The sequence below is a fragment of the Dicentrarchus labrax genome, unplaced genomic scaffold, assembly GCF_905237075.1.
Source record: "Dicentrarchus labrax unplaced genomic scaffold, dlabrax2021, whole genome shotgun sequence".
Classification (NCBI taxonomy): domain Eukaryota; kingdom Metazoa; phylum Chordata; class Actinopteri; family Moronidae; genus Dicentrarchus; species Dicentrarchus labrax.
Window position 1 is genome coordinate 5552775 of NW_026136704.1, and position 18718 is coordinate 5571492.

Below are 18718 nucleotides of genomic sequence, written 5' to 3' on the forward strand. Positions count from 1 at the left end.
GCTGGCATCACAGGCTGACAAAAAGGAAGGTAAAATGAGAAAACAACAAGGCCCAGAGTCTTAGCTTTCCCTCACAGTTTGGATGGCGGCGTCATCGGCTGTTTGAGAATGCAACTGGATAGCAAGCAAACAAGGACGGCAGAGAAATCAAACCACTGATCACCACGTGTCACATGTTGAAATACAAGTCGAACACGCAAATGTGCCCAAGGCAAAAACCAAATTTGCCAAGAGCAAAACACATGTGTGAAGGTCCACCGCTTGATGGAGAATGATGTGTCAACACGACACTGACTCGGTAGAACCCAGTACGTCAGTGCCGGCTGGCTTCCATGATGCAATGCATTGGCATTGGCAGTGGAAACAGCAGATGAGTGTAGAACATAATCGTGGGAAAGGCAGGTGAAATTAAAGATTCTCAATGAGAAAGAGAGTGTAAGGTATATTTACAGAAGAACCTTGTGATTCAAGGCTGGCAAAGGATTTAGATAAAGTATTTCTATGTTTGTCGACAACTACAAATCGGTTATATTTACCTTAAAATTCAAAGTTATATTTGTAAGAGATAGAACTGATTTGTAGCAAAAATATATACATATATCTATTTTCTATTCTATCTATTCTACATATATTCTGAGGATTACTGGTCATTATGCATGGGTAAAAGGAGAGGGCTTCATTTTAAGGGGTCGCCAGGCAAAAAAGTAAGGAACCCCTGCATTATAAAACATAAAAACTAAAGAGGCTTTAAACTCACGTGTATTATCTTTCCCACAGTAAGCATGTTCATTGACCAATGGAACCAACACGTAACATGCAATGTGGACAAACGCACAATGATAAATGAAACCCACTTGACCCTTAGTAAGCTAATGTGACAAGTGAGCAATAGTGGACATTAATTATTCATGAACAAAAACGCATAACAAACAAAGGGGGACAAAGTGTCTATGAGTGCGCTCTCAGAAGCACCCTCATTAACTGAAAGAGGATACAGTTCTGTGAGGGTGACGGCCTTTAACAAAGCACTTGACAAGTACCTCTATTGATTAGTAGTAATCTATTGTAACATGTGACACCGCCGACAGCTGCTTCCTAGCAGAGGGATCTATTGGAATCCAGTCTAGGGTTTGAAACTGTTACTTGTTTTGCATGACACGAGTTCATAGAAATACCTTCAAACAACTAATGTTCTGGACGTCGCAGGTCCAATGTACGGTCTCTAGCTCCCCCCAGTGGTCAAGTGTGGAAATGTTTCAACTGCAAACAATCCACCACCACTTCAATACAATGTCATTAATCATTTTGAGTGTACACTTTAGTTGCACTGCACAACTAAGAACAAGGGAACAGGAAACATTCTGTACCAATGATGCAATCACCAATCCTTTTACACTGAGTGACCTGAAAAAGAAGCACCTCTCCTGTTATATTCATGCAGTGCAGTACAATAGCACATTACCACCTTACTTAGAAAGTTAAGTGGCTACTTTAATGTTTTTGTGTTGCCTGCTGAATGTATTTCTTTTATAATGGATTTTCAGGCTTCTTTTCCTTCATTCTGTACCCTTTGTTATTTTGTGTCATGTACTGATTAAAAATAATGTCATGGCAGATTAATACACATATCTCATATTAACTCATTTCATAGCCTATCTTTCTTGTTTTAGTAGGGTATGTTATAGTGGGATATTTACCTTGTAAGAAGGCAAAAAGCAGAGCACACCCTTGGCCACGACCTGGCAGACATGGAGTAGCAGCGCACCCACCTCGTCCTGGAAGGCATACGTTTCGGTATGCTGGAAGGTGGCACAGAGTTTTCTGCCTTGGGGTCCTGCGCCAACAGTGCCTACCCAAACCTGAAGAGAGAGCATTAGATATAAGCATTATCTGAGCATTATCATGTTGGCACTAGAAATTGTTTCCAGTAAAGCTTTCAGAAAACTTAAGAAATTTCAATGAGGAGTGAGATTTTAAATCATTAATCAGTCATATTTGGGATTGTAGTCATCCAGGAATCAAGCAGTATGTACACAGCGTCCAACCACTGTATTGTTGCAAACACACTCATTAACTATTCCCTTGTACAGTAGTCCACTTTGTAAGAGCAACAACAAAGTGCATAAGCTGCAGTGTTCCCAGAGGCTCAGTGACATGGGTAAACCTACTGACCTGGGACTTGTTGATAACATGGTTGGCCTCCAGCTGGATGGAGAACTTCACCCCAAGTTCAGAGGAGAAGGAGCCCATGGGTGACAGTGTTCCCGATGTAAGCACAATGCTTTGCACTGAGCCACTCAAGTCAGAGAAAGCCTGAGAGATAAGACACAGACACAATCAGGGTTCCCACTCTTTTTTAAGAAATCATTTCCCAGCAGAAATAATTTTCTTGACAATACAGGACAGCACTTAATTTAGATTACATCGGTACATTTAACTCCAGTTGTATTCCCTCTTTGGTAATGATGCAGGTTCACGATGAAGTGTTTCAAGTTCATTACAGGCTACAGGTTACATTACAGGTTTTTGGTTTCGAGCAAATCGCTGTGCATCCATTTATCAATGACAACAAATATAAATTTGATCGTTAATTGGCTGTAAAACTCCACTTGCTGCTCCGGAAAAAATTAACTGGTCGCTCAAATGCAAGTCCATTCCCTCTCCCCATCTGGTTGAAAGAGCTATATTGACTGACATGGGATACCAAATGAAAAGGGAGCTTTTTTCCATTCCACTTTGCATCTGGTAAAGTGAAGTCCTTAACCTACAGAGTTTCATACACACCTAGGTTTACATGGCAATCTGAGTGAGGGGCTAAAATACAATCAAAATTTTCCAGGACACCAAAGATTACTTCCAAGATATCCTTTAAGGTCATTTAATCAATTTCTACAAGTTTTTATAACCATAAAACTAGTCTCTACATTTCCAAGTATTCCAGGTTTTGCAGGACGCATGGGAACCCTGACAATGAAACTCCATGGGGTGTTTCAGCACTCATTTATTCTGTAATGAATACATAATATAAACATAATATTATGGGACATTAACGGCATTGTAGAGAGTGAAGGGCTAGAAAGAAATGCTTCTTTATTTCTGTGATATATTTTTAACTCATACTTGGCTGGTAACCTTAATTTCAGACTCTGTTAAGTCATGATTTGATTCTGGTTTGATTTTGCTTTAATATTATAATATCTTTCTGAAATTTGTCTCAGGATCGTCTTGCATCCCATACATCACATAAATAATAAAATACAACATTTAACCAAACAACACAACAACTGAAGACATTTAATATAGTGAATGTAAATGCTCACTTTTACATTCAGTGCTACTACACTGGAAACACTGAGGCCTACATAGAACCCAAACTCTGTGATCAAAACAAAAGAGTCGCACAGTCCGTGGGACAATAAATAATACATTCTTCATGTTTATAGTACTATACTTCAGTAATAGATCAGTGTGGCCTGCATGGCAGGGTCTGCCATGTCTAACCTCTCACCACAGCAGGGTTGAGGCACCAGAAGCTGAGTTTCAGGACTTCTTTCTTCACTGAGACGCCCTGGCGTTGTCTCCGCCATGGCCGGACAATAAAGCCCTGGGCATCAGGGACATCAGGTGGGACCTGTTTCGTCCATTCGTAGCTCTTCTGCAGAGCTACCCGGTAGTCTTCAGAAAACCTACGGACACACAGAGAACAAGTGAGCGATCACCCTGCTACTACGGCAGTTCACCTGAGGCACTCAGGATGGTCGTCTACCCAACTTCTTTGCTTTGTCTCTGACCTGCAGTTGTCTCTGTAGAGGAAGTCCAGCACCATGAAGAGGCCTTTGAGTACAGTGGAGGTAGTTGAGCTGATGGTTGGGATCTGCACCATATCCTCTTTACCATTAACCAAGCCATTACGCTCCTCTTTCTCCAACACTGCGGCCAGGTTTTGCTATCACACAGAGTGGAAGACATATGGAAACGACTACAGAACAACCAAGTAAGAACTTGCAGCAAGTATTAAAATCTAATAAATTGTCTGACAAAATGTCCCCATGTGCTCAGGCTCATTTTCTTTTTCATTTTCTGGATGGTTTGGTCCCGAGTCCAAACCGTCCAAGAAGTGTTTCACACTAGAAACGAACGGAACCATGGTTTAATTTGATCTGAACTCTTATGCGCAAGTAATAATCATGTGAGCAACCCACAGTGTGCTGTATTACTCTACATAGTTATATGGATTAAACAAAGCTTTGATGCAAAGAATTTGCATAGATGATTTTCAGTATTTGACTTAGGAATCATTTCAGCCCTACTAATAAAAATAATAATAGCACAATTCACAGTATTCAGTCAAATGATGAGAAAGTAATTAAGTCAAGGTTGAATCTGTATGGGTGTGGTTAAATTAAAAAGTCTAGTCAGTCAAGATATTTGGTGTACCTTCAGAATGCCAAAGGTGGCAGCAGTGATACCCAGGCTGTGAAAGATGCCCAGTATATCCTTCCCACTCCAGACTTTACATGCACTCTCATATCCCCGTTCAGACATCAGGCCTTGGCTCTCCTGGATCCAGCTACACCATGGACAAAAAGACATGCATAGTAAATATATACTCAAATTATGAGAACCTCTAATGAGCACGATTAAAACACTAACTTGATCAGGCTATAGCAGAAGTCTCTGAGGGGTTCGTGTTTGGATCGCCTGATGTTGCTGTTCACCATGCCGTCGAGCTCATCCTTGGACATCAGCAGACTGTTGTGGTCTAAAGTGAAGCTGGCACTCTCCCTTGCACAGTCCTCAATGTTGTGGGCCTCATCCAGCACCAGGATCTGGCCTGCCAGGTCGATCTCCATCTGGAGGTTGAAAGCAAGGGAAGAGTAGAGGAGAGGGGATGGTTAATCCCTGAACTCTACCTATGATCTGGTTCTTCATTATGTCGCTCCCTTCCTCTAATTTGTGTCCTGATTGTCCTACAGTTCGTCCACCTTCTCTTCCAAACTCTACTCACACTCTCTCTGATCATTGGGTCCAGCAGGTAGTTGTACGGGCAGAAGATGATAGAGGCCTCCTGCCGGAGTTCACGCGCAGCATAATATGAGCAGGACCGGAGCCGTCTTCCCAGTGCCACCAGGTCCTCGATGTCCCAGGCTTTATTGAGTCCGTGGACATGCTGTAGTGTGTACTGGTCCCGCATCCTCTGGACACCATGGTAGTAGCGGCATGACCTGCCCTGTAATGTACAATGAACAGATAAAGCAAAGGGTTAGACCGTATTGCCACTTTATTAGGAGCTGGAAATTACACACATCAGCAACTCATGCATGATATGTAGTTTCTTTGATCACATGTAGTCCCTTTTCAATGCAGGAATTGGATGAAACATAACATGTTGTCATTGTCACAAGATTTGACTTTGTTTACATAGATCTCCATAGACCTCCAGAAGTTCCTGGAAGTACATTTGGGCTCTCCTTAAGAAGTGATACGAAATGCAACTTCCAGGCACTATCAAAGGTTGCCAGCAGGGCAAATAACACTTTAAAGCTGCAGTAGGTAACTTTTATAAAAATAACTTTTTGTTATATTTTGCTGAAACTTTCACTATATCCTGACAGTAGCACATGAGACAGATAATCTGTGAAGAAATCAGGTTCCTCTGACTCCTCCCAGTGATCCTAATGGTATTTGCAAGAATCCACTGGGCCTGGATGAAAACAACCAATCAGAGCAAAGAAAGATGGTTGATTTTTTAATCTGTCCCAGATCATCAAATATCGATGCTGGGACTGAGACCAAACAATCAACTACCTTCAAGCCACAAACCCAGAGCGTCTTTATATCTTTATTGGCTCTGATTGGTTGTTTTCATTTGGGCCGATGGATTCTTGAAAATGCCATAAGGAGCACTTTTAGGAGCTAGAAGGAACCTGATTTTTATAAAGATTATCTGTCTCTTCTACTACGGTCAGGATATAGTGAAAGAATCTCAAAATGATGATGAATGATGAAAGGTTATCTTATAAAATTACCTACTGCAGCTTCAAAAAAGAAAAATAATTGCAAATGGACCTGTACTTGTATAGCACCTTTCTAGTCTTCCACTAGAAACTCCAAGCACTTTTACACTACATGCCAAATTCACCCATTCACACACATTCACTCAGTGATGGCAAAGTCCATTCAACAAAAACTAACCCATTCAATTTTCTTTAAAAACTTTAATCACTAAGTGAAATTAATTTCCTATCTGTAGTTGTAGTTGTTCATTTCAAGGACATTTTTAATATACTGTGCTCCTTTCCTCTCTGCCAAGAACAATATACTGGGAAAACATTCAAAACTTTTCATTTCTGGTATTAACTTAGTAGTTTTTTTTTTTAATTAATACAAACGGTTAACAGCTTTGAGAAAAAAAAAGAAAACATTATTTATATTAAACAGAACCTTACATCTTCCTTACAACTATTTTAAGGACAGTTAAATATATAACATTAGGATTTCTTATATTTCTGAGATAACTGGATTGTTAAATTTCTTTTCATCTCTCTAGTTTCCAGTTTAACCACAGTAGACATACAGCATTTCAGAGGCTGTCTGTGATCAGGTGTTCCAGCCATTGTAGTGCTTTACACGTCCTGACACTCATACAGTGAATGTAGAAGATGCGTAAAGAAACAGCATCTCATGTACCAAGCCCCAATTACTCTGTCAAAAGAGGTGTCTCTGCTTTAGATGTCCCACCCTGTTCTTTATGAATGTAACAGCTTGAGGTGACACTGTCACTGCAGAAATACTGTACACCAGTGGACTCAGTAACCTCCAGACAAATAATCCCTGGGTGAAATGATCTTCTTCTCAATTATGTGCTAAGCTTGGACACTTTGCTGACACTGAACCCTGTCTGCTCAGTGAAAGGGGAGTTGGGGGGATTAAAGGCCACGCAGCCACATTTAGGAGAGTCAGGACAGCTTACGGCACAGTTAAAACGGAGGGCAGGTGTTTGGACTGAAGACAGCACTAGCTGAACGATGTGTGTTCTTGCATATGAAACAGTGTTACCATACAGCATTGTAACCTGATGCTGACTAGACTAGACCCTGAGGTGATGAAGACTCCAGTGAGGGGTTATGACTGGGCCAACTATTTCATATGACAAAGTGAGACAATTGCCATGGGAGGCAAACACCTCCGATGACAGCTTAATTGTGTTCATTACAGTAGGCGCCTCAACATTAGGAAAGTGTGGGGGGTTACAAGTGTCTCATGTCTCTAAAAAACTCTCTCAATGGTTCTTGACATTTTAGTGTGTCAAAAAGTGCCTGCTGGACCAATTGTGGATATTGTAGCAGCATAATTGCTGCTCTGAGGCTACATTATTGAAGGTGTTTTGTCTGGTAGTGGTAGTTACCTGTGGGTTTGTGTTACAGGGTGAATCTGTAGCAAAGGTCTATTCACAGTACACCATGCTGTGAGGTCAAGTCAGTATGTGTGTGAGGGAGAGATCTATTGGGATCAAAAAGTTCAGGTCCGGAACAGTTCATTGTGAGGGCATACAGGCCGCGCCCTTCGTGGAATAAAAGTCATGTCAACAGCATTGCCTGACCTGGATTTTTGAGGCAGATACTAGTATTAATATAAATAAGCACATAACATAAACAGTTTGATAAGAATCCCTTAAATCTGCTTCTTTCAAAATCTGACTGAAGCCCTAGTCGCACAGGACAAGTGAAGTCTGTATTTAACTTGGATTTACCAGCATTATCCGTCGGCATGCTAATGAAGCTACTGCTGCCATCGTGGCAGTCCTGACTCCATCGACTCCCGGCTAATCCAAAAATGGGCAAAAATGGTGCAGTGTGGGTGGAGCTGAACTGTGGTTCTGCAGCTTTAAAAAAGAAAAATAATTGCAAATGGACCTGTACTTGTATAGCGCCCTTCTAATCTTCCAACCACCAGCACTTTTACACTACATGCCACATTCACCCTTTCACACAGTGAAGTCCATTGAAAAGAAACTCACACACCGATGACGCAGCATCGGGAACCATCTAAGTTCATCTGCTCAAGGATCAACATGCAGCGGGAGGTTTCAGCATGCCCGGGATGCACCGATACCGATACCAGTAATCTTAAAGTAATCATAAAACTACCCAGATAGCACGCCCAATATTACTTTATGGCAGTGTGACATTACGTAACCTCTCGTTAGTTGAGCAGGTAGGAGGAGGAGAAGCAATGTCAGGAGTTTGGAAATATTTAAGGCAATTTTTACAATAACATTAGCAACATTTAATTCATCATCAGAGAGTGAGGATCATGAACATAAAATTAAAGTCATTGTAAGAAAAAATCTGGTTCCTCTAGCTTAGTGCTCCTAATGGCATTTACAAGAATCTACCAGTAAACAACCAATCAGAGACAAAAAGGTAGTTGATTGTTAAGTCTCATTCCCAGGTCGTGAAATACAGATGCTTTGGGACCCTGGGAATATGACTCATCAATCAACTATCTTGTGTCTTTCTATCTTTCTCAGCTCTGATTGGTTGTTTTTGTTCAGACCCAGTGGATTCTTGTAAATGCCATTAGGAGCACTAGGAGGAGCCAGAGGAACCTGATTCTTTCACAGATTATCTGTCTCATGTGCTACTTTTAGAACACAATGAAAATTTCAGCAATAATCATAAGTTATTTTTAGAAAAGTTACCAACTGCAGCTTTAACTTGTGCAGGAAAAGGATTATATTGTGACCCACATGTATTCATGTTGACCACAGCTGCTGTTCTCTATGAGCGATCAATCAGCCACCTGTAAAGCTTACAGGGAGAGACTAGCTGATATCAATGACAGCTTTCAGGTGGAGTATTACTGTAAAGTTAGGGTTCAAATAGGATTAATGTAAAGGAATGGGTGTTTTTTGTTCATCCTCACATCTTTGCCCTCCAGCAGTTCCTTGCAGCGTTCATTGCGGTTGAAGTGAGGTGCTACCTCCGGGTTGACACAGGTGTGATCTCTGCTGGATAAGATGCTCATGGGTACGCCGGAGTAAACGGTGCGCTTCAGCTCGTGGGCGATCTGCGTTATCTGCTTGTGAGTGCGAGTGCCAAAGAAGATCTTAGGTATATTCTTTTTGCCATCTCTGTCCTTGTCCTTAGTGCTGTCTTTGGTTGAAGCACACGGGCACAGGGAGCAGGTTTCAGTGGACTGGATGGAGAAAAAGAAACAAATACTGAGAAATACTTAACAGCTGTAATTCAACATCTCTGTACATAGTGCAGTTGAGTCCCACGTCTTGTTCTCTTAATGGCATAACACAAGCACCTGTAATTTTATGCTGAAAATACAATTCTTCACAGTTGTGCTCACTGTAAATTCCTTCCAAATCCTTTGCTAAATAACACAGACAAATTGGATGTTGTTTTTTGTGGAGACTTGGGTAATTGGAAATTGGGTTATAGATGTGCACTGAGAATGGACATCTCAGAACCATGTGTCTTTTTGCCTTTTTTTGGAGCAAAGTCTCTCAGCTGGCAATGTGGGGATTTTGTCAACAAGGGCAGACTAAATACTTGAAGGAATTGTGCAGGGAACATAAAAGAATACTTAAAAATGTCCATAAAAAATTTAATGTAACACTCCTCAAATAGTAATGATTTGAATTGGCATCAAAAATGAGAGTTTAATGAGATCACAAGGAGGAACGTTGGTGAAGAGTTACCTATAACTTTCGTCCGGTATCTGTTTTATTGTATGAAAACCATCGGTTCATTAAATCCTCGCAGCCCTCTGAAGGCTGAAGAACGTGTATGTTGATAAGTCTTTATTCGTAGAGCAGTTTTAAACCCACATTGCTTCACAAAAAAATAAAATAGAATAGTTATAAAATCGTCAATCTAAAGAGAATTTAAACCAGGTAAAACAAGAAAAGTACAGTTTCCTCAAACCTAGGTTTACGTAGGCAATCTGAGTGAGGGACAAAAAACTATGAACATTTTCCAGGATAACATAGATTATTCCCAGAACAATTGGTTATTTCAATCAATTCCCAGATGTTTCCTTCACTTTTTAAGGCCCGTCAGAATCATGTTTAAGACCAAAATTAAGATTAGTTGATCTAGTATGGAAATGGAACTGACACCAACCACCCTAGTGCTTCACACTATGGCAGCAACAACCCATACGTGCACATGGTGCATTGTTTAATTAATGATGAGGTTGGCTGGCAGTCTATTTCTGAGACCTAACCAACAGTGGTATTTATTTATTTATGAAGCCACTGTAATAAAATTACTATCTTTACTTATGTTGTTACTTATGTTAATTTCCATCAGTGTGTTTCAAAGTTTTCAAATAAATGTAAATAAATGTAATCGATCATAACGTCCCATGTGGACACTCATCACATTATCATGTGAGGCATGCAACTACGACTCATCACTATTGTCTGCGGCCTGAAAGGGCTTTCTGACGGACTGTCTTGTATACTCTTTGGAAAAACACACGGAGAAGCATAAAGAATTTGTATCCATACATAAGGTGTCCTGTCACTCTGCACCAGGTGACCTTTTGAGTCTGAAAGATGATAGGACACCATTGTGGCGGCTGAGAAAATCTAGCTGCTTCATAATTGGCCGTCCAGTGACATGGTGAATTCTTTTCCTTCCCCCCTCACAGGTGAAGTGTAGCTGGCAATGCGTATGAAACTGATCCTGCTTATGTGTTGAGCTCTTTTAAGTGGTGTACTCTTTGACCATTCAGTGGCTCACACACACCATCCAATCGCAGACTTTTCAAACACAGCATTGGAACTATTATATCATTTAAGATACTGTAATCTTAAACGTATGAACAGTAGCAGCAGCACTCATTTATCTACATATTTATCAATACATTTATCTATCTATTGTATATAGCACTACTATAAAAAGGTGATCTACAAAAAAAAGCTCATTCTAAGGTAGCAAAAAAAAATTCTTATTTTCAGCTGATTATACACTAATACAAAACATACCTATGAATATTATATTCCATTTTTGACAATAGATCCTCTTAAATGTTACACACTGGACCTTAACTATAGCATACTTATCAATATAACATTGCTTATCCTGTGAAAGAGGATTTTATTCACATGGACATGGCCTTAAATCACTTCACAACAGCATTCTCTCTTTTCTTTGTCCGTCTCCACTACAATCATACCATATGTAAAGATGATAATGGACAAGATTATCCACTTATCATTGTCTTTTGATTGAAATTAAAATAGGTTGGTGACTCCCTGAAATTAGGTCCCAAAAGGAAGATTCACTGTTGGGTGGGCCTTGAGAGAGATGATACTGTGGCATCCAGCTAATGGCTTCAGACATCTTGTCCGCTGCATGGTATTGTTTTTAGACTTTTGTAGTGTCCGGCCTCTTTCTTCAGAGATTACAATAGTTTGTTAATAATGAATAAACATATAACTCACAAGCTTGGCAAACATGTTTATCCCCAAAATCCTCAACAAATTACCTGAATGAGTCCACGTAAGAATGCATGGTATGTGTTGTGACGCATCGCACCTTATGATCGTGATCAGAAGGTAGCACTTCTGATGACAGACGAGTAGCTCGAGTTACCCGGCAGCTCAGATTTTCCAAGCATGTTTGACCATCAAATATTACAATGTGTGATGGAGTGTAGGCCAAAGGGAGCCCTTAGAGAGCCGTCCCTCAGAGTTAAGAGGGATAACGAGCCCTGAGCCCATGTGAAAAATAAACAGAGGTGCTGCGGGGCCCCAACACCAGTTCAAGTTACCTTTCTCCTCTGGAACAGTTACGCTCCACAGCCTGGGCCCTGAGCCCGATCACCTTACCTGCTGCTGCCACATTAAATAGAGCCATCCAAATATCCTGCCCCAAGATGGCCAATAATTACTTATTCATTGGCAGGTGGTGGGGGGGAGGAGGAGGAGGAGGGGTGGGTTGGGGCAGTGTAGAAGGGCTTGCTGATGAATAGAGGCCCTTGTCAAATGCTGCAGCAGGAAACAGCTGACACAAGAGTATCCTTTTACGCGCCTGCCTCCCGAGATGCCAGGACAACAAGGTTTCAAGCCTGGCCCCACAGCCCAGAGCAGACACCCCCTAGAAAGGAATGCAGATAACTGGCGAAAGGGGCAAATGGGACACTCTGCCCGCAACAAGAACATACTGGTTCTTTCAGCGCAGAACAATTCCACTGGTGTTGCTCCTTGGGTGCCGCTAACAATGAGAATGCCCTCACTTTGTCAGTCCAACAACACGTAGCACGAGGGAACAGCTTTGTAATTAACACAGCGTTAACAGGTATAAGACAGGTGTACTAAGTTTCTTTAGGTTTACTTCAGGTATATTAGGTTTCTTCATGTATACTAACTTTACTTAGTACAGGTATACTAAGTTTCCTTGGTACACCTACACTGCCAAGGTGTAAGTGTATGCAGCGGCTAAAGCTTTCTTGAATTGACAGAACAGAGGTCAGTGGTGTTACTGAACACCTCAGAATATTCACAGGTAGGCTTCTGTTGCTATACTCCCTGCCAACACCTGAGAGATGGAAATCTCACACTCCAGGGGGCCAGTCAGAGGGCACTGAGGGGCCGCAGGCAGTGGATCACTTAGGTATCACTGGCGCCTCTCACTGGACGCCAATTTGCTCCTCATTCCACAGCTTTCGAGGGCTTGGAATTCATTCCAATAAGGGTGGGCTTCAATAGCCAGTACCTCGGGAAGACATGACACCGAACACCCCCCTCCTCCCGTTATGACCACACTGTGCAGGTAGGGGCCCTGGCAAATATCTGCCCTCCAAAGCACCTGTTTATCCCTCGGGCGCAGTAACCAGCGGGTGAACCCCATTCAATATTTATCCCTGTGGCTTTCACAGATCAGCGGCCCAGGCGAGGCAAACCCTCTTAATTAAAACTGGAGCTTGCTTCAAAGGGCCCCATTCAGGCCGTCAGTCAGCGCTCGCGGGACAAAAGAGCCCGGGTCATGTAGCTGCAGGGAAACCAGAGATGGACGCGCTTTTTCGACTTCACTTTCCCTCCGCCTCTTTTTCCACCTCCCACCATCCACGGCTCTAAATCCAAGACACACACCTGTGGCAAGTTAGGACGCAGTTTTGAGAGTTCAACCACTCCTGTGAGCTGTGCAACAGCACTGTATAGCTCAGAATGTCTAATGATAATGACTAACCCGTTGGTCTTTGGGACCTGGTGAGAACTCAGGAACATGGATTATTAACCAGAAACAGCATCTAGATACCTTTAAGAAACAGAGATAGTGTTACTTGATGCACCTTGTTTGGTTGGTCTGAGTCTGACTGCGGCAATGGCCCCACACAAGATGCTATACTTTTTCATGATAAAGACCAAAAACTTTCAACAGCAGAAAATGACTGTCAATCTTTGAGTGACCAAAATGTAAATATTTCCTTATAATGTAAATATTTCCTTATAACTTTCAAGAATTTCGTCCTGATACTAACACAGAGGTACCTTCAAAATACTCTCAGTTGTCAGTTTATTAGCTGCCCCGAGCTAAAACTAATGCAGTCTAATACAACAGCCCAGGAAGTCTAGAGCTGGAACAACAAGTCAATTAATGATTAATGGAGCAGAGATGCCAAACATTACCAGCTTATTAAATGTAAGGATTTGCCGTTTTTTTTATCTTATATGTGATAGTAAACTACCATCTGACATTTTATAAACAATAGGAATAATCAGATAATCAAGAATATAACTGACAAACAATAACAAATTATAAATTGCAGTCCAAATTAAATCTTACATTTATGATTGTTATACTTTTTTTTATGGTGTTTCTAATATTTTGTCTATCCTCATAGATATAAATAGAGCTCTGTACAGGCAAGAATCTGGTGATAGGACAGGTATCATGATACGGGGTAACGATTCAATATATTGTGATATATTTTGATACTGTAAGATATTGTGATTTTTTTGGGGGGGTTTAAACACAAAAATCAATACAGTGTTTTTGAGAATCAGTACAATATTATAAAACAAAACATTGTAATCATCATAAATGGGGTGCTTACAATTACAATTCACTATAATAAGTTGGTCCTGTACCATCTGTCTGTAAAATAAAAAAAAATGATGCAAAGTTGATGCAGATGCAATCATGTCAGGATTTCCAATGATCAATGCTTACAACAGAAAGGTAGCACCCTGAAATGTCAAAATATTTTTATGGCACAAAGATTTAAGAAAGCTCCCCCCGGGTCTAAATCCACAGTGTATATGGATTTTAATATACATGAAGTTTCACATTTTACTATTTTGTGTTTAACCTTTCCACAAATGGAAAAGGGAGGTCTGTCTTGAATAATTTACAGCTCATTTGACTTCTTAAATAATAACATGAATAAAAAAATAAAGCCCTAAGTTTACACACACACACACACACACACAGAGCCTGGCTTCTTATGGTGATATAGCATATTACACTATTTGTATTAACCTTGTAGTTACGTACTTGTTCTGTTCTGTTAAAACTAACACACTTGTTCTGCTATTTTAAGTCTGAAACTTTAACCACAGCATTGGTGAATTTGGTGGAGTATATCGCCACCCAGTGGTGATGGTGAGTGGTGATATTGAACTCACTGCTGAATGGCCCATCACATGTGCTTTTACTACTGTTACATGTCAAAATGTATTGTGAAACACGCCTATTCAAATGTATGGACAATATTCTACCCATGCATCAGTGAAGCCATACATTTTATGGTGTAGCTTAGTATCTGTATGTCTGGAGTGTACTCACGCAGCATGATGAGAACAACCCAGCTGCTGCCTGGCCATTTGCCTCCATCGTCCAACTCTGAAGACCTGGCGCCTCATTTTCCAGCTCCGGCTCATCATCTATGAATATTACTCCCTGCTCCAGGCGCTGCCTTTTACGGCTCTGAGGAATAAACACAGAAAAGTGACTTTGCTGAGCTTCAGTGTTTCTATTTCTATCTTTCTAGAACCAGTAACAACCAAAGCATTTCACAAGACAGCTTGCTTATCAGTTTTTTGATATAAAGAATAATTGCGTTGTTACCTAACAGGGGGGTGATGCATTAAAAAACATGAAAACATTCTGAATGGAATGTAAAAGATGCATTATATTACACACTTGTATTTATATTATAGATATATATTATTTATGTTTTATATTTGGGGTGTTTTTGGTAGGTTTTTATATATACACACACGACTGGAAGAGATATGAGAGTGGGACATTTTCACTGTCACAACCTCTTCTTGTGTCTTAAGAGGAAATGTCTTTGTTGATGTAGCCATGGCAACCACTAAGGACACTACTATTGCTCAAAGAAATTTCAAAATCAGTGACGGTATTTTTAATAGCCTACATTTTATGCTATATAACATTTAGCCCATGTCTCATGTGTGCTGCAACTCAGCAGATAACTAGAAGTTATTTTGACTAAAGATTGAATAATGTGTCTCAGTTTAATGGTGTTTAATGAGAATGTTTTACATAAGTCTCTTGGATAGCATGACAACTCTTACATCCCCTCAACCTCAAATGTCACTGAAACAAAGAGCACATTTTCAATGTAAAGATAATTAGGGAATCAATCTACTGATACAGTATAGTAAATAAATAATACATTACCATGTTAAATATTGAAATTTCCCTGCTTTAATGCTTCCTTCCTGGGTTCCCACTCTTTAAAAAAAAATATTTTCTAGGACCTTTTCAGGAGTCACAAACGGTCATATAATTTACCAGCAGGCCTAGTATTAACTTAAAGTCTTGTTCTATGCCTGCTTTTTTAATGATGTAGGGTTTATGATGAAGTGTCGCAGGTTCCTTATGATGCCAAAAAGATCACTGCAAGTCCGTTCCACTCCGCGTCGGGTGCGAACAGCTAGATTGACTGATACGGCCGAAATGAGAAGGGAGCGTTTAAGACGTTGTTCCGTTCTGCTTCATGTCTGGTAAACCCATAAGTGTCATACACAGTTTATCCTACCAACAGTTAAGTTTCAAACCAAATACACACCCAGGTCTGAGTGAGAAGATAAAATACAATTCAACATTTCCAGGACAATGTAGATTATTTCCACAATATTTGGCACATTTTAATCAATGTCCAGGTGTTTCTGTGAATGGAAAACTAGTCTCTAAATTTTCAGGTTCTCCAGGATGTGTGGGAACTCTGTTTTTAGCCTTTGGATCTAGAGTTATTCACTAATTGCCCTGTCGCCCACGGCTGGTGAAGCCTCAGCAGTTGACCAAGTCATAGCTGAGTCACTGGTACTGACTTTTACCTCAATACAGAAATGATTTCTATATTCAGCAATACATTATGATTATATTACTACTTTGTCATATATTACCAAGTAACTGATACCAATTCATATTTTCTTTTCTTCTTCATTTACATTATGTTTCATATGATTGCCTGGCGGTAATTGTGTATTGCATATTAATTCACCTGTATCTCAGCAACATTGTTAGCATAGGCAACACATTCTGACAGTACTGTACTGTCAGTTACCATCAAATTTGAACTGCTAGTACTACAACAATGCAGCTATCTTATCAAAACACTGCAGCTATTGGTATTAGGGCTGCACGATACAGTAGAAACATTTTATTGCGGTTATTTTGACAGATACTGCAATATGATTCACAGTTGGTGTGGGGATCATTTTTGCATAACAAATGTAATTTTCACTGAAAAAACTAAGTTAAGTAAACTAAGTCAAGTTTTTTGTGGTCTCTACCATTGACTGTATATATAACCAAACAAACATATTTTGTTTCTTTGTAGGCCAGGGCATCTCTGCAGCATTACAGTACTTCATTATGATGCTGTCTGTCACACATTTTACCTTCACCATATGGTGAAGTTCAATAATATTTTGATTAATTATACAGCCCTAATTGACATTGAGGCAAAAATGATATGTTGACCCTTTAAATGTAATACATAGTAAGTCCAGTATAAATGTACAACAGTATATACAAGTATGAAAGACTACCTTGTGCTCGGCAGTGCGAATGCGTTTCCTATCTGGCTGGAAGTCGTCGTCTTTCTCGCGGTCAGAGCTGAGGGAGGCCTGGAACTTCTCAGACAGACGGGAGGCTATAGACTGTTTCTGGGGCTGCGATTCCTTTGGTAACGGCACTGAAACACAACACATCAAATTTTTTGCATTATATACAGTGACATAGTTCTGGGCGATATACCAGAAGAACCAGTATAGCGGTTTTATTTCATGTCTATGAATTGTTCATATACCGCCATACCGTTTCACAGCTGAAACAACTGCTGTAACTCATTTGCTTCTTGTGCAATAGGACATTTGACAAATATCTTTTTCAGAAACAGAAATACTTTATTGATCTCCGGGGGATCATATTGCTAAACAAGCCATGGAAAGAAATAGTAATAATAAGAAGAAATTATAAAATGTGTGCGTTATATTACAATATATAACTATATAAAAAAAAGAAAAATAGAAAATAAGTGTATAAATATAACACAATATAACAATATATAGAAAATAAGACATTAAAAATATGTACAGTAACAAAAGTGTAATGACTAAATACTAATAATGAATACTAATAATGCTAAGAACTAGATCTCTGAATAAATGTGCTAATGAAAAACAGAACAGTATACAGTTTAGTTGCAGTATTGCACATCAATCATAGTATTTATTGCACACATCAAGGACCAGTTTGAGCTTTTTTAGGATATTCTATTGCCGTCTGTACAATAAATGTTGTTTTTATTGTGCAATGGTTTCATGCATACTGATTCCTTTATATATTGTAACATTTTGCACAACTAAATATAAAGGCTCAATAATGCAACAAAAAAAAAGAAACTGGAAAACTGCCAGAATCTTCAAGCACCAAACAGAGGAAGGATCAGAAGGTCATTGGGTGAGCAGTTCTCCACCTCTCTCTATTCCTTCAAGAACAGTCACACCCTGATTGGCCGAGAGGGGAACCACCAAGCTGTTCTCCATCATTGCTGAGCAGTCAGTCCCCACAGCCTGTGCAACAGGTGATCTGAATGATCCTCTCATCAACCCAGAGGAATGTTTACAAAGAGCCAAGATGAAATGGGGAAAAGGAAAACCAAATCGCAGCACACGTGAATGAATGAATGAATGAATGAATGAATGAATGAAGAAAGAAATGAATGAAGAAATGAATGAGGGACTGCTACAAACATGTAAATATCTAGGTTGTTTTAAGAAAATGGAACATGTAATTACAAAGGGGTTACTGGTTGAGTACCGGTGTAATGATTCATATGATTGAATGATTCACCAAACTTGATTTGCAAGATGTCACTGCACTGACTCAACAGTGTTTCTAACAAGGTTGGGACTAATGAAAAAACTGCAGCTGCACTGCACTGAGGTGCATGGTAATATAACATGTTCAGTCTCTTCCATTGCTTTTACGGTCTGAGTTTTATTTATTTATTTATTGACTGAAGTCCAAACACCTGCTTTGATGATGTCAGCACATTGACTCACTAAAACAAAGACTGAAGAAATGAAAGAGAAACCTTCGCCTGCAGCTGGCAGCAACACCTGGAATATCAAAACTCTCAAGATGCTCTTCCAAGCTCAAAACTGATTCTTTTTTACCTTTGCACTTAGCCCACACCTTACCATTAAATTATG

The 18718-nt window shown here is 40.0% G+C and overlaps 1 protein-coding gene across 2 annotated transcripts in view; it reads right to left on the minus strand.

Moving 5' to 3' along the window:
* brip1 (BRCA1 interacting helicase 1) overlaps positions 1-18718 on the minus strand; it is a 46898-nt gene that overhangs the window by 23597 nt on the left and 4583 nt on the right. For both annotated transcript variants that reach the window (XM_051398071.1, XM_051398072.1), the window contains exons 5-14: positions 17051-17196; positions 14814-14954; positions 8929-9201; positions 5009-5230; positions 4654-4853; positions 4438-4570; positions 3792-3946; positions 3509-3686; positions 2173-2313; positions 1698-1859 (exon numbers count right to left, since the gene is read on the minus strand). In XM_051398071.1, coding sequence (XP_051254031.1) covers positions 1698-1859; positions 2173-2313; positions 3509-3686; positions 3792-3946; positions 4438-4570; positions 4654-4853; positions 5009-5230; positions 8929-9201; positions 14814-14954; positions 17051-17196 — 1751 coding nt within the window. The remainder of the gene's footprint in view (positions 1-1697; positions 1860-2172; positions 2314-3508; positions 3687-3791; positions 3947-4437; positions 4571-4653; positions 4854-5008; positions 5231-8928; positions 9202-14813; positions 14955-17050; positions 17197-18718) is intronic.